The sequence below is a fragment of the Streptopelia decaocto genome (genome assembly GCF_964273445.1).
Source record: "Streptopelia decaocto genome assembly, chromosome: 16".
In the NCBI taxonomy this organism is placed as follows: domain Eukaryota; kingdom Metazoa; phylum Chordata; class Aves; order Columbiformes; family Columbidae; genus Streptopelia; species Streptopelia decaocto.
This window is the reverse complement of record NC_138671.1, coordinates 8,104,470-8,117,260: the sequence shown is the minus strand read 5'-3', so window position 1 is coordinate 8,117,260 and position 12,791 is coordinate 8,104,470. Positions and strand designations below refer to the sequence as shown.

The 12,791-nt window shown below is 41.8% G+C and overlaps 1 protein-coding gene across 3 annotated transcripts; it reads left to right on the top strand.

Moving 5' to 3' along the window:
- Positions 1-560: 560 nt before the first annotated feature.
- Positions 561-12,666, top strand: CYBC1 (cytochrome b-245 chaperone 1). Of its 3 annotated transcripts, XR_014185557.1 has the most exons (8): positions 561-716; positions 3,000-3,130; positions 4,312-4,353; positions 5,607-5,680; positions 6,786-6,882; positions 8,123-8,303; positions 8,848-11,038; positions 11,131-12,666. XR_014185557.1 is itself a non-coding variant. In XM_082067383.1 (7 exons), exons 2-7 carry the CDS (start codon positions 3,046-3,048, stop codon positions 8,975-8,977), a joined length of 609 nt encoding a protein of 202 aa, XP_081923509.1. In that variant the 5' UTR covers positions 561-716; positions 3,000-3,045; the 3' UTR covers positions 8,978-12,666. The 3 variants fall into 3 exon arrangements, 2 of the variants coding, with proteins under 2 accessions (XP_081923509.1, XP_081923510.1); XM_082067383.1 differs by having other exon boundaries at positions 8,848-12,666; XM_082067384.1 differs by having other exon boundaries at positions 562-716; positions 8,123-8,267; positions 8,848-12,666.
- The last annotated feature ends 125 nt before the right edge of the window (positions 12,667-12,791 follow it).

The following is a 12,791-nucleotide window of genomic DNA, read 5'->3' as shown; positions in this document are numbered from 1 at the left end:
TTGCTCTAACAGATGGAACAGGAACAGTTTTCACAGGTTAATGATGTTTAACTGAACTAGAAACACAAAGGATTTTTCAAATGTAACCCCTCTGTCCACAACAGGAAAAGTCAGTTTTTCAAGTGAATTAGAAACTTTCCTCTTCAACAACAGATTTTCCAAACTCAAGCCTTCAGTTGATATCCAATTAATGAAAAGTCACTACATCAACGTTAAACCCATATGATTATCACTGTTATTTCTGCTTTATAATCCCCCCATAGGTTTTGAAAAATAGCATTTTTTTCAGGATTCCATTCATAGCTAAAATAGCTATCTCAAAATACATTGCCTTAAATTATTATTATTTCTGCCAACACACGCTTTTTTTAATACAGTTAAAGCCATACAACTTTAGGACACACCAAAAGCTCTTACTCAGGCAGCACCCAAGGCCTGGCCGCCATCTTCACTCCGGGCAGCGCGCCGCCATCTTGGGCGAGGCTCTTCCTTCCCCCCTCGCACATGAAGCCTGAGAGATGGCGCCAGCGGGCGGGGCGGTTTATTTATCCACTGTTTTGCCCTCACCCAAAATGGCCGCCGGCGCGTCCGCTCCTTCATCAATCCGCGCGTCGCGCCGGCGCACCCCAGCGGCTGCTCTGTGGGGCGGGGGCAGCAAGTGGAGCCGTGGGGCTGACCTGTTTCATTCAGAGGGTGTCTGTGCTGCCGCCAGGCAGGTACTGGGCGGGCTGAGGGGTACCGGTCTGTGAGGGGGAGCGCGGTGTGGTGGGGCGGCCCCACCGAGCAGGAGCTCCCGAGGAGCGGGTCAGGGGTGGTGCTGTTGGCCGGGAGCTAACGCGAAAGGTCTGGTGTTCCCCACGCGTGGGGGAAGAGAGCCCGAGGTTTGTGTCGGCCTCGTCAGCACGCTGCGGTGCGTTTCCACACGGGGATGCTCAGTGTGAGGGAGCGGGGGTGTCACGGGGAGGCAGGTAAAGAAAATTGACCCGTGGGTGGTCCTGATTCGATAGATATTGGTTGTGAAACTTTCGGGGTTCTCGTTCAGGCACCTTTTGTTTTCATCCCACCTCGGGAGCTTGGGGAGGTACGTGAGTGTTTATTTTGGTGCTGAAGATCGGTTTAATGTCAAACCCAACGAATTCAAGTGAAATAAGCAGCCAGGGAAACACACACTCTTTGTAATCATAAAATGGCCACAGTAAAACTCTCGTACTTACTTAAAGGCACATTTATGACTTATTAAGTGTAACTGTAAGAGGCTGCTTTGCTGCTTTTTATTCCCTGCGGCACCTGTCTTGCAAGCAAGCGCCTCTGTAAGAGACAATGCCATTGAGTGTCCATCTTTAAACTAGACCTGGTATTTGCATGGTTGAACTGCACTGAGTGAGTATGGAGGGTGAGAGACATCAAAGCTTGCGTTAATTGATTTAACTGGTGTGTATATGAGTTATGTTGGAAGTGGGGTGTGGTGGTTGTGAAGTGCACTCAGGTTTCTGCAGCGATCTTTATGTATTTGATACCTTGTTGATACTTTTTATATTGCAGGCAGGAAAAGGCTTCGTACATACAGAAATATTTTCTAATATATTGAAAGCAACTCAGAGGAGTGATTTGAAAATTAAAATTTGATGCTTGACATCCGGAGGAGATGGAGTGTGTCTTGTGCATAAGTAGCTTTTTCTCTTTCAGTTTCAGATTGTCTCAGACATTCTGCTAAGAGATTAAAATCAAAGTCATAGGGTTGTTTGTTTTTTTTTTTTTTTTTGTTTAATTGAAAAGACTTGACTAAATTTGCTTTATTAAATGGAAAAAATCCTCTGGAGCTGTGTATCTAAACTAGCCAGTCCATGCAGAATTGCAGGAGTGTCATGTAGTATCTAAGAACAGCAAGATGACTAAAGGACTAAAAGTTGTGTAGTTTTCTTCTATAAGAGCCTGGATGCGCCTCAGTGTACTCTCTGAATGTTTTTTATGGTTATTAAAAAACTAATTGAATGTTGCTGGTCTTCTGGAAGCCTGTTATAACGGGCAGCTGGCAACAGCTTAATGCCAGCCTCCTACCAACTCCTCTGTGGGCAGAAGAGTTGGCTATTGAGTGATTAAAGTACCAAGTCAATAGGTGTTGGTGTTCATTGTATTTGTCAGTAAAGGAGCTGTTTAATACTCCTGCAGTCCCCAGAGAGCTTTGCAGATACTGAGCTCCATCACACCCATCAGATAAGTACATTTCCTTTGTAGAAATTCCTTCTGGGGAAGTCTGCTTAAAATCCTCTGCCTTAGGTGGTGTCAAGGCTGCAACACATGGACAAAAAAAGAAAATAAAAGCGAAAATCAACCAAACAAAAACCCCCACACATGCAAAAGCAAACGAACCAAACCAAACAACAAACAAAGAAAAGTCAACTAGAAGATATCCTTGATTAAGGCCAGCTGCACCCTGCTAATGTTATGACACAATACTTAGCACATGCTTTCATTTCCCATTTGCTTTTACTGGACTGTGGTCTTCCTAATAACATGTGTCTCTGCCAGTCTGTACAAGCAGTAAGCGGCTTGTCCATTCTCTGGTGACAATTCTGAAAGACCAGCTGGGTCCTCATATGCTTCTTGCGTCTTGTACAAACCAGTTGTTACGCTTATGCTGAGAGTATCAGTGTAGGATTGGGTTTTGCGCTGGAGCTCACAATCTTGCCAGAATTCAAACAGTTTTATGCTGTCAGTAGTAAAATCTTACTGAAAATGTTGCATGGGATTGCCCGGCTCTAACTGTTTTTAATTAGTACATGTTTTTTTTTAATCTATGCTGTTACCTTCTGTCTAGGTTGAAGGCATGGTCTTGTTGGGGAGAGGCAAACATACTTGTTGGAAACTCCTGGGTTTATTCTTGAGCTGGCTTGAAGATGAGAATGCCATATACGGCATTATGTGACACTGGTACTGCTGGGCTGGGATGAGATCAGCAATGATTCTAAATTCTTACTTATCTTTTTTTTTTTGTCCAGTGAGGTTTCATGAGTCAGACTGGGCTGTTGGGAGTTTCTTCTGAAGATGTACATGTTGGTTGAAAACCGCACAAGTTCCCATCTTCATCTAAAGAGGTCACCAGGGATCCGATCTTGGTCTCTTTTTGTTGGTAAGACCATAATATTACTCAGTCTATTTCAGAGCTTGCCTTAGGGGGATGGGGGTCACACAATAAATTCCTGAAAGAGCCTCTAACAAGAGATGTCTGTCTGTCAGGCATTTTTCATTCAGGAACAGAAATCATCAGGCTTTGAGCTTCTCTTTTAGAGTAGTCACTAAATGAGTCTGGAGTCTCCTCCTCAGTGTGGTAGTTTCATTGTGGGACTGATAATTGTTTGATCTGTCTTCTGCAGAACCTCAGAGGCTCGTGGACAGAATTTTAAGGGAGTCCTGAGAGATCAAGAAAATGAAAGTTTATTATATGCTGTATAGCAATGTAAATGTGAAGCTTCTGAAGGGGGTGCATACTTACATTGAGAAACATCTAGGTTTTCAGAAACGTAAAAACCTGCAGTGGAGCGATGCTGGGGTTAGATCTTGTGTGTGGCTGGCAGTGAACTCTTAAGGACACTGTGTATGAAATAGGAAGTTATGCAGGGTGTTCTGAAAGGCGTCTGTTTTTAAACACCACTGAATATACAGAAAAAATGGAGTGGTACTTTGTAGGGCCACACAGAGAGCTGGTGAGGAGAATGCAGCTTTATCCTGCTCTCTAGCTGAGTGGAGCTCATTGAGGTGACTTGAGAAGGTTTCATTGCTTTCAGTGATGTCTTGTCAAGTTCTCATTGAGATGAGATCTTGGCAGTTGCAGCAGCCACTGGGGCAAGAGGCACTTTGCTGCTTCCTCCTCAGTGGGGAAAGGAGCCGGCAGCTCTGACACAACTTCACTGCGGAAGTTTTCTTTTGACTGCATAGAGCACATAGAGGGGGGGAAAAATAACTGTCAGTAGTGTTTGTGCGAGCATGCTCACAGTCATACTGTGCTCCATAGGAAGGATGCTGTGCTGGTTAGATTGAGAGTCCCTCTGAAGTTCAGTTACAGGTTCTGTCACAACCTTTTATTCCCAACCTCAGCCACTGTTCTTCTAGCATCTTTGCAGAATGGGAGGGGTTTTTGTACTGAGTTCAGAGAAGAAAATAACTGACTCTTTCATACAGTGATCAATGTTGCTATCACATTTGTGTGTTTTTTAACAAGTGACACACTTGTGATTATTCCTGTTTTTCATCAGGGAATTTTAGATGGTTTGAGCTGCTTGTTTGTCCTAATTCTCTCCCTTCTCATCCTAGGAATAGCCTCCATAGGCTTGGCTGCTGCTTATTATAGTGCAGGTAATGGCCTATAATTTTTTTTGAAGAGCTGTTTATTGCTTAATCTGCTTTTCATGCTGATAACTCCTCTCTGGCCTTACAAAGGCGGTGTAGGTACTTATCACACTTTGTGGTGTGAATATTAAAATCCAATAATAATTGCTGCCTGTGTATGACTTACCATGTTTAATGCTCTATTTCTTACTCAGCCTCTCTTTCCATTTGCAAGAGTATTTGTAATAATGATACTTAGTACTCTGTGGCATTTTGTACTCAGTGTGTTTTGTAAATGTGATTAGCTAGTCCTCACAGCTCTCCTGAGAAGATGTAAAATAATTGTTTGCCACCATAATGAAATTATTAGCTTGCCTTTGCTGGAAGTGCTCTCATCTCTGGAAACTGTGAAATCATCACTGGCAGAGGTTACTCATAAAAACACCTTTAGAGAGCAGACAGCTGCTGCCTGGCTCTCGCAATAGAGCTGATGGCACCAAATGCCAGGTCTGTCCATCTGTGGAATTTATCCTGCAGGCTGTCCTGGGATTCTCTTGCTGCATCCTGTTAACATCAAATTTTAATACTTAATAGTGCGTAGGAATATACTGCCAATATAATAAATGCATTTTTATTTTAAGAGCAAAGTCCAGTGAAAGCTACTTGAGCTGGCAGCTATATCAGCTTTCTTAAAACCATTGCAACAGTTCTCTGAAACAATACTGAGCATGCTTCTGCTCTCAGTAAGAGCCTGAGTAAGCAAATTGCTTAGGCTGCTATATGTAAACATTTCCAGGACATAAAATGCAAATGTTTGTTTGTTGAGAGGGCCGACTGCTTCCTTGTATGAAGAAACATGTTTGCTTCAGTGAATTTGCATTATCCCTCACCCTTCTCCTCTGCAGCACAAATATTTGGTGGTTGAGAGCAGATTGAAAGTTTTGTGGATGCCTTTTAAGATGCCTTTGCTTTTAGGGGAGAGAGAGATGTGTAATGGTGTTACAACCTTGCCAATAATCTACATGCTTATTGTTCTGCATGGTTTGGAGCCCAGTGTAGATTTGAAAAATATGTGAAGAGTTCCTATATATTTTATCCTGGGAGAGAGCTGTAGATTAGCTTGCATTACAACTAAAGGCATCATGTTGCATCACAGAAACCTTTTTTCCTTTTGTGCCTTTAAAGGCAGCATGCTACTTTTAAAACTGTTTGAATTCCAAGGATGGAAAAGAAAACTCCTACATTTGTGGTTTTTTGCTTTTTTTTTTTGTATTGTTCAGACAGCTTGGCATGGAAGCTCTTCTATGTGGCCGGGTGTTTCTTTGTGGCAGCACAGAATCTGGAGCAGTGGGAGGTAAGATGCTGAATTTGGGACGTGAGGTTGTGCTGGTTCAGGAGCAGTTGGCAGGTGCTGATTCCAGCAGCCTCGTGCACTTGCTCAGTCCAAACAGACAAGTTACACTTTTGGTTTAGAGGAAATCCTTTGGGGTTACTATACTAGGACTGGAATTAGGGCAATAATTCTTGCACTACACAAACATGAAAACGTGAAACTAAACAGAGTGTGTTTTACGGGGAGACTTGACCCAAACTGTTTTGTGGCCTTTTCTTCCTCTTGTTTAAAGGAGGGAGAAAGAACAGCAGCTTCAGCTGCTGCAACTTGATCTTGCACTTGCTGTTTCAGCTAATGACCATTAAATAGGGCAAATCTGACCTTCTGGGCTACTCAGCTGTTTTCCACAGGGAAAAGAGAGGTGTGTTTGAAGCCAGTTTATAATTGTGTGGGTGTCAAGTTCTTGGGAGTTGGACTGAGAGGAATGACCCATTATGTGGAGGTTCTTGGAGACAGGGGTTAGTGCCAGAGTTGGGTCAGTGGTTGGACTTGATGATCTTGAGGGTCTCTTCCAGCCAAAATGATTCTCTACAGGCTTGTCACTGTACTGCCCCAAGTTGCTACTAGAATAATAACCCACACATATGAGACATTCTCTTTTCATCGACTGTCAGGGATATGTTTAATCTAGTGTGAGCCTGGCCTGTGTAGCATGACACTGGAAGTTGGAGTTAATGATAAGAGTAACTAGAACTACGTTCACCTTGTGCTTATACTGTCAGCCAAATGCACACACCCAAAGTGAAAATTACAGGAGCTCCAAGTTTAGTGTTCAAATTTGATTCCAGACAAAGTTATATTGCATAAGGAATGTGGCCAGAGGGGCAGTGAAACCTGCTTGAACTTCCTTTTAGAAGTGATGCGGAGACACAGTAAAGCCTCTGGTAAAGCCCAGAGCAAGATTGTGATTTTTGCAGTCCTACAACAGAGGAATATCTCTAAAATAGCAATGTATTTTTCTGTTACCCAGATTATTTTCCCATATAGCTATTTTTATTTTACTTTGAAGCACAGCTACTGATGGTGTTTTTAAGAACATCTTTACTTTTATTTTTCCATTTTACAGGAAGCTGTATTTGATAAGAAAAAAGGAACAGTCTGCCTAAAAACATTCAATCTTTACAAGAAAATACTGACCTTCTCAAAAGGAGGCAATGAACAAGGTGAGAAAGCAGTATTTGTGGTAGGATGTGTGGTGGGCACACAGAATAAATGCGTACATGCCTATTTAATAAGCTTCTCTGGAGTTCTGTATTTAAATGAGTAACATCTGTTTCCAGATCTGCTTTGTTCCCAAACAGCAGATGTAATAATCAGCCTCTTAGGACCCAAATGCTTTTTCAGGTTAGATTGCTGAATGCATCTTGTTAGTTATTTTCATCCAAGGTAACTGAACTTAGAGGCTGCTTTCTGGAATAGTCTGAGCCATTTCTTTGGGATGTTCCTGTGCAGGTCTGTATTTCCCTTGGCTAACCTGCTTGCAGGTGGGACTGCTGGAAAAACTTAAATTTTGGGCCAGGGCTTAAGATTTCTATAATCGAATCTGGCTTTGGTAGCAGGCAAAGCTTTAGCTATCGTATGCAAGCAGGCATGTTGTATCTTGTAGATATATAATATGCATTTAAACCAGCATATTCAGCAGGCTCAGCTTAATGCAGAATCTAATTTCTTTTGAGCTTCCTGTTGGAGTAACAGAAGTTAAAGTACAGGATGTGCTTGGGTTGAGTTGCGGTGAGGCAGAGCTCCATTGCAAACTCAGCTAGGATCCTCTTCAGTGTCAGATACTTTTTTAATTCTACTTGCCAGTCTAAGTCCAACCAGCTCTTGGTACGGTGAGAATGGAATGTTCTTAAGCTGAATTAATTTTTAAACAGTTCATTTTGGAGATGAAAGATAAGAGATGTGGACAGCAGGATGTTTAATGTTTCTAAACTTTTCTTTAGGGTGTTCATGTGTTAGGGAGCTGAGCATGTCTCTTCCTGAGGGATTATTTGGTAATATCTGTTTCAAGTACTGTTAATGTGGGGGTGCAGAGATCAGCAGGTGCTCTGAACAGTTAAACCTTTCAGTATTCAATCTTGGTGAACCTAACACCTGTTTACCTATTCTGTACAGAAAAAATAGTGAAAACTGACATTAAAATAAGTGGGAAACGTAAGTAATAAGCTAATGGCCCCTGGTTCCTGGGAGACAGTTCATTAGGACCTATACCAGCTAATATGTGCTATAGTCTCTCCTTGCCTGTTTTGCCTGGATAGCTCAACAATTATTTGCCATTGCAGGGCTGCCCCAGCTGCATGGGATGGGAGCAATAGTGCTAGAGCAGAGTCCCAGTCACTAGTGGCAGCACTCAGAGTTCGCTGTTTGCTAATTGACCACTTTGTTTTCTGCATCTGTTTGCAGTGGTGGCTCTGCTGAATGAGATCCGAGACGTGAACGTGGAAGAGGAGACAGTGCGGTATTTTGGGAAGGGTTACCTGGTCGTGCTGCGATTCGTCACTGGATTTTCACACCCCCTGACTCAGAGCGCAGTGTTCAGCTGTAGAAGGTGCGGTGTGGACTTCTTTAAATTAAAATGTGTAAGGTGGGAAATGCCAGTCACATGGGTCAGTCATTGCCAACTATTGAGACTCGGCTCCATTTTCATACTTGCTGATATGACCTTGTGATACTCAGTTTTAACTTTTTAAAACCCTTTAATGCTTTCTGTTGCAGACATGTAGGTAACGCTGTCTCTCATTAGGATACTAATCATATTTAGATCTCTAAGATCCCTTTAGTGCTGCATGTCTGCTGTAGTTACTTTTACTAGCTCAGCTGTGCAATGGCAGAGGGGATTCATTCTATTTTGCAGGCATGCGCTGTATTTGTCAGCTAACAGGGGATTTGTTTTAAGTATCGATAATAAGGAATCCTGCAGCAGGGACTGTGGGAAAAGGATTGAGTTGTTCTGATGTGGAAGTAATGGCCTGGCTTGATAGGCCTTCACAAGTGGGATGTTGTCAGTCACACTATGCCATATATTGACTGGCGCTTCAAACACTTATTTGCAATAATTAGTGTGCCTGTTCTTGCCTTGTCAACACCACAATTCCACTAACTCGTACATTATTTCTTCTTCTCCACAGCGATGTGCAAGCAGTTGCCAAACTCATTACTAGTTTTCTGGGACTGGACAGAGTAGAGAGCCAACAAGATCTCTCTCAGAGCAGTGAAACGGAGGGTAGTGATGCAGATGAACCACAGGATAAATATTAGTGGTCACCATGAGCTGAAGAAAGCAGAGGTTTTCGAGCATCTGGAAAGTATACTGATTGTTCTTCGGAAAAAGAAATCCCTCAGTCTTGACCTGGGCATTTCTCTATATGTGCATTTATAGCAGGAGGGATCCCTTATAGGGCATACTTTTTAAACTGCTTCAATATCCACATTCCCAGTATTGCTGTTGTAGAGTCCAAAGCAAATTCTGTTTTATTTGCTCCTTTGACTTGGTCTTGCATGTGGACATTGCTGGTTTTTGAACTGTCAGCTCATCAAACTTGTCTAGGAGTAGTTATTTATTAGCGAATTGGTTTGAAGTCATTTATTGCATTCCCATTAATGGAGACACAGATGTAGAGTTCCACCTACTGCAAACATCTGCTGCAGGTACAGTATGTGAAATGTAGAAGAGCTGCATTTGGAACTCATAGCACAATGTTCTGAGGATTCTCTGGGAATGTGATTGAATATCTTGCTGAATTGGTTTTAAGCAGCTTAATATATGCAACTGGGTTTTGCAGGATAGTGGCACTTTTATATTCTCTTCTACTGATTTACCATTAGTCACTGAAACGTTAATTTCCACTGGTATCTGCCTTGGAATGGGACACATCAGAGTGATCAACTCATTATGTTGTCTTAATTCTCTTGGACTTGTCAAGGAGCCATAAATAGTAAACAAAAAATGATCACTTGATGATTCCAGATCACAGAATGTATCTTTGGGATGTTCTAGCTTGATGCTCTTCTGCTTAACTTCTGGGCATAGGCTATCCCAGGATAGAATAACCTTTTTCTACACCTTAACAATTACTATTTTAGAAAGGAAGAAAAGCACATCTGTTACTTTAGGCAGGGAAAAAGACTGATGTCAAACAACATGGCAGCCTAGATTTGCTTAGTATTTCCTCACTTGAAATGACACCAAAGTGCTAAATAATAATGTTTTTAAGATAGCTGGGATAGACCGAATGTTTTCTGTGTGTACAGTGTCTTGTGTTCTGACCAATGGTTTCACAAATGGTTAAAATATCAATATTCCAAGATACTTTTTGAAGTAAAAGCTACCTCTGTTAGTTAGCATGTTCTGTCTAGAACTAAACATCGTGCCTGTATTGACATGTCAGTACAAGAAAAAAGTTGTAAATAGCTGAAAGTTCCTTCAGTGTGCTGAAACTGCTCATATTAAAGGTCACTGGGCTTTATTTAGGAATTGTGCGGTACTAAGACCTGAATTAGAAAATATTTACTCAGTTATTTCTAGGAGATGTGAATGTGGTACAGGATAACTGTGTGATCTGTGTTCACATTTGGCCAGCAGTAAATACCTTCTGAGAGCAGTTTCTTCCTGATTTAACCTGCCTTCTGTTTCAAAGCATTCTACCTCTACAGAAGAGAAAACTTTGAGATCTCAGCAGCAGCTCTGTCCTGTTGTGTTCCAGCTGTGTCTGAAACTAAACACACACTTATCTGACCAAAGAACAAGTTGTACCAAGATTTCACTTCAGCAGTTCAGACCCAGTGTGTGAGCTGGGGGACAAATGTCCATTGGAGAGGGTCCCTGGACTGTACTGTGGAGATGGCTGGTGATGCAGCTGGACTGCAGTGCAGAAGTGGGTCTGTTACTGTTAAATAAGGAAATAAACTTGTAATCACATCAGGTATGGAAGCAGAGCTCTGCCCATAGACACACTTGTGAAGTTCTCTCATTCTGTGGGTGAATCATGTGTCTTTCAATCCCCACCCCGTGTCATGGGAATTGGGAAGCTGCAATGTACGAATATGGGAAATTAGGTTGCAGGCAGTTAGGTAAATTTGGCTTTTATTCTGCTAAGAATAATCAAACCTGTTGAAAAATACTGCAGGATACAACACTGGAGAGATCTTCATTTAAATGCAGTCTAATATACTCCCCAGGTAATTCTCCTTTTGGAGAGGAGAATGACATTGGGAATTTGGAGAACTTTGTTCCTCACTGTGTAAAATGAGAATGGCAAGTGTTCTGAGGACCTATAGTAAGAAATACTGAAAAAAACCTAGAGCATTTAATGCTATAAGGTAAGCAAAAGGTCTCAACCTGCAGGTACCTGCTGCTCTGTAGGGAGTCCATGGTATGGATGTGCATTCACATAATATTCTTGAGCCCACAGATACAGCCATGGATGAAACAGACAGAACTGCCTGCATTTAATCTTGGCTATACTGGCTTTCTCTTCTGTTTTCATGAGAGCTAACATTCCGTGGAAGATACAAACCACACTGTGGTTTTGCAGTTAAATCAGCTTTAGAAAGGTACGTCTAATCCTGCGCTGCATTGTTTGCCCCACTTCTGCTGAGCTCTTTCGTGCTGTAGCTTGTTGTGCATTCTTGACGTTAGTAATGTATATAGCTATGTACTATGCAATAGCATACAAAGACTAAAACACTGTAAGGAAAACTCAGAGTCCCTAGAAACAGGAATGACCTCTAGTGAGGTATAACATAGCTTGAAATATGTCCTGTGGAATAAGCTGTGTTTTGATTTAGGCTGTACTGGTCACTGGTGAGGCCCAGCCTCAAATCCTGGGGTCAGTTTTTGGCCCTTTATGACAAGAAAGACCTTGAGGTGCCGGAGAGAGTTCAGATTTTGACATATCCAGGTTTTCATGTTTTACAGTAACTGAGCATGGAACATTAACTTGCAAATTATTGTTAACATGGCTTTGGTTATGGGAACATTGGACTCCTCAGTGATGTGATGCAGCTTGAAGGAACCGTTCAGAACAGCAGGTGCCACCTCAGGACAGGTTCTGGTCTCTCTCTTTCCACTTCACTCTCTGATCCTCTTTTCTTGCCACTTTTCACCATTTTGCTGAGGGCTTTTTTGGATGTTTTCCTCTCTTCTCCTAGGCCTAGCATATCAAAAGGCCCAGTAAATGCAGCCTTACATGTGCCTGATGTGAGGTGGCTTGTAGTAAAAGGAATCATGTGAAAGACTAGTTTTGGTTAGGAAATTAAATACTCTTAGGAAAGTACTACAGGAGATGTACTTAAGGTTTTTGCATCTCAGGTTGTTGTGTAACTTGAGCCTGGGCAGCTGTAGTTTGATTTACATCTGATTTTAAAATGTGTGTAGAAGATCTTAAGTTAGATCTAGTGTCCTGCTCCATATGGCAACACTTGTAGTGTGTCCTTTAACAGAATCGTATCACCAATGCCAGTTGGCAGATGATGAAGCTTCAACTTGAGCAGCAGGTTCAGAGTTACTTGTGTTCATGGTTGGATGGGATCACAGCCTGAACCATCACCCTGAACAAAGCTGGAGTGCATGTTGTACAAAGGGAGAAAGTTGTATAATCTAAGATATAATCTAATATTCTGATAGCTCACAAAATGAGATATTCCAGTAGCTAGATTCAATTGTGCACGTCTCAAAAAATTCCCAATATTTATACCATAGAGCTGAGATCTGACTCTTGTGCTGTATTTATGAAGTTACACAAATACCAAGAACTAAGCTGGTTTACATACTATATAAAAAGTGCTGGTTCTGACGCTGTAATACATTGCTGAGAGGCAGAAATACTGCTGGAAAAGGTTTAGAAATTGCTTTTCCATTTGAAAATTGTAAGTAGAATTTCACCAAGGGCTTGTATATTGTCTCTCTTTTTGAAAAAAATCAATTGATAAAGTCAACTTAGATAACCTGTGTTGTGTCACTGTAGTCTTTTCTTAATTGGTTTTAATCAAAAGGTATTAAAATATTGATGGTCGTCTAAATTACCACTTGGGACAGATCTGCTGAAGGAATTAATGGGGGGGACAGAGAACA

Excerpts from the sequence above, each read along its gene's own strand:
- CYBC1 (XM_082067383.1), top strand. The coding sequence starts at position 3,046 with ATGTACATGTTGGTTGAAAACCGCACAAGTTCCCATCTTCATCTAAAG. Across the intron at positions 5,681-6,785 it reads AGAATCTGGAGCAGTGGGAG|GAAGCTGTATTTGATAAGAA; the intron begins GTAAGATGCTGA and ends TCCATTTTACAG. Across the intron at positions 8,304-8,847 it reads TTTAAATTAAAATGTGTAAG|CGATGTGCAAGCAGTTGCCA; the intron begins GTGGGAAATGCC and ends TCTTCTCCACAG.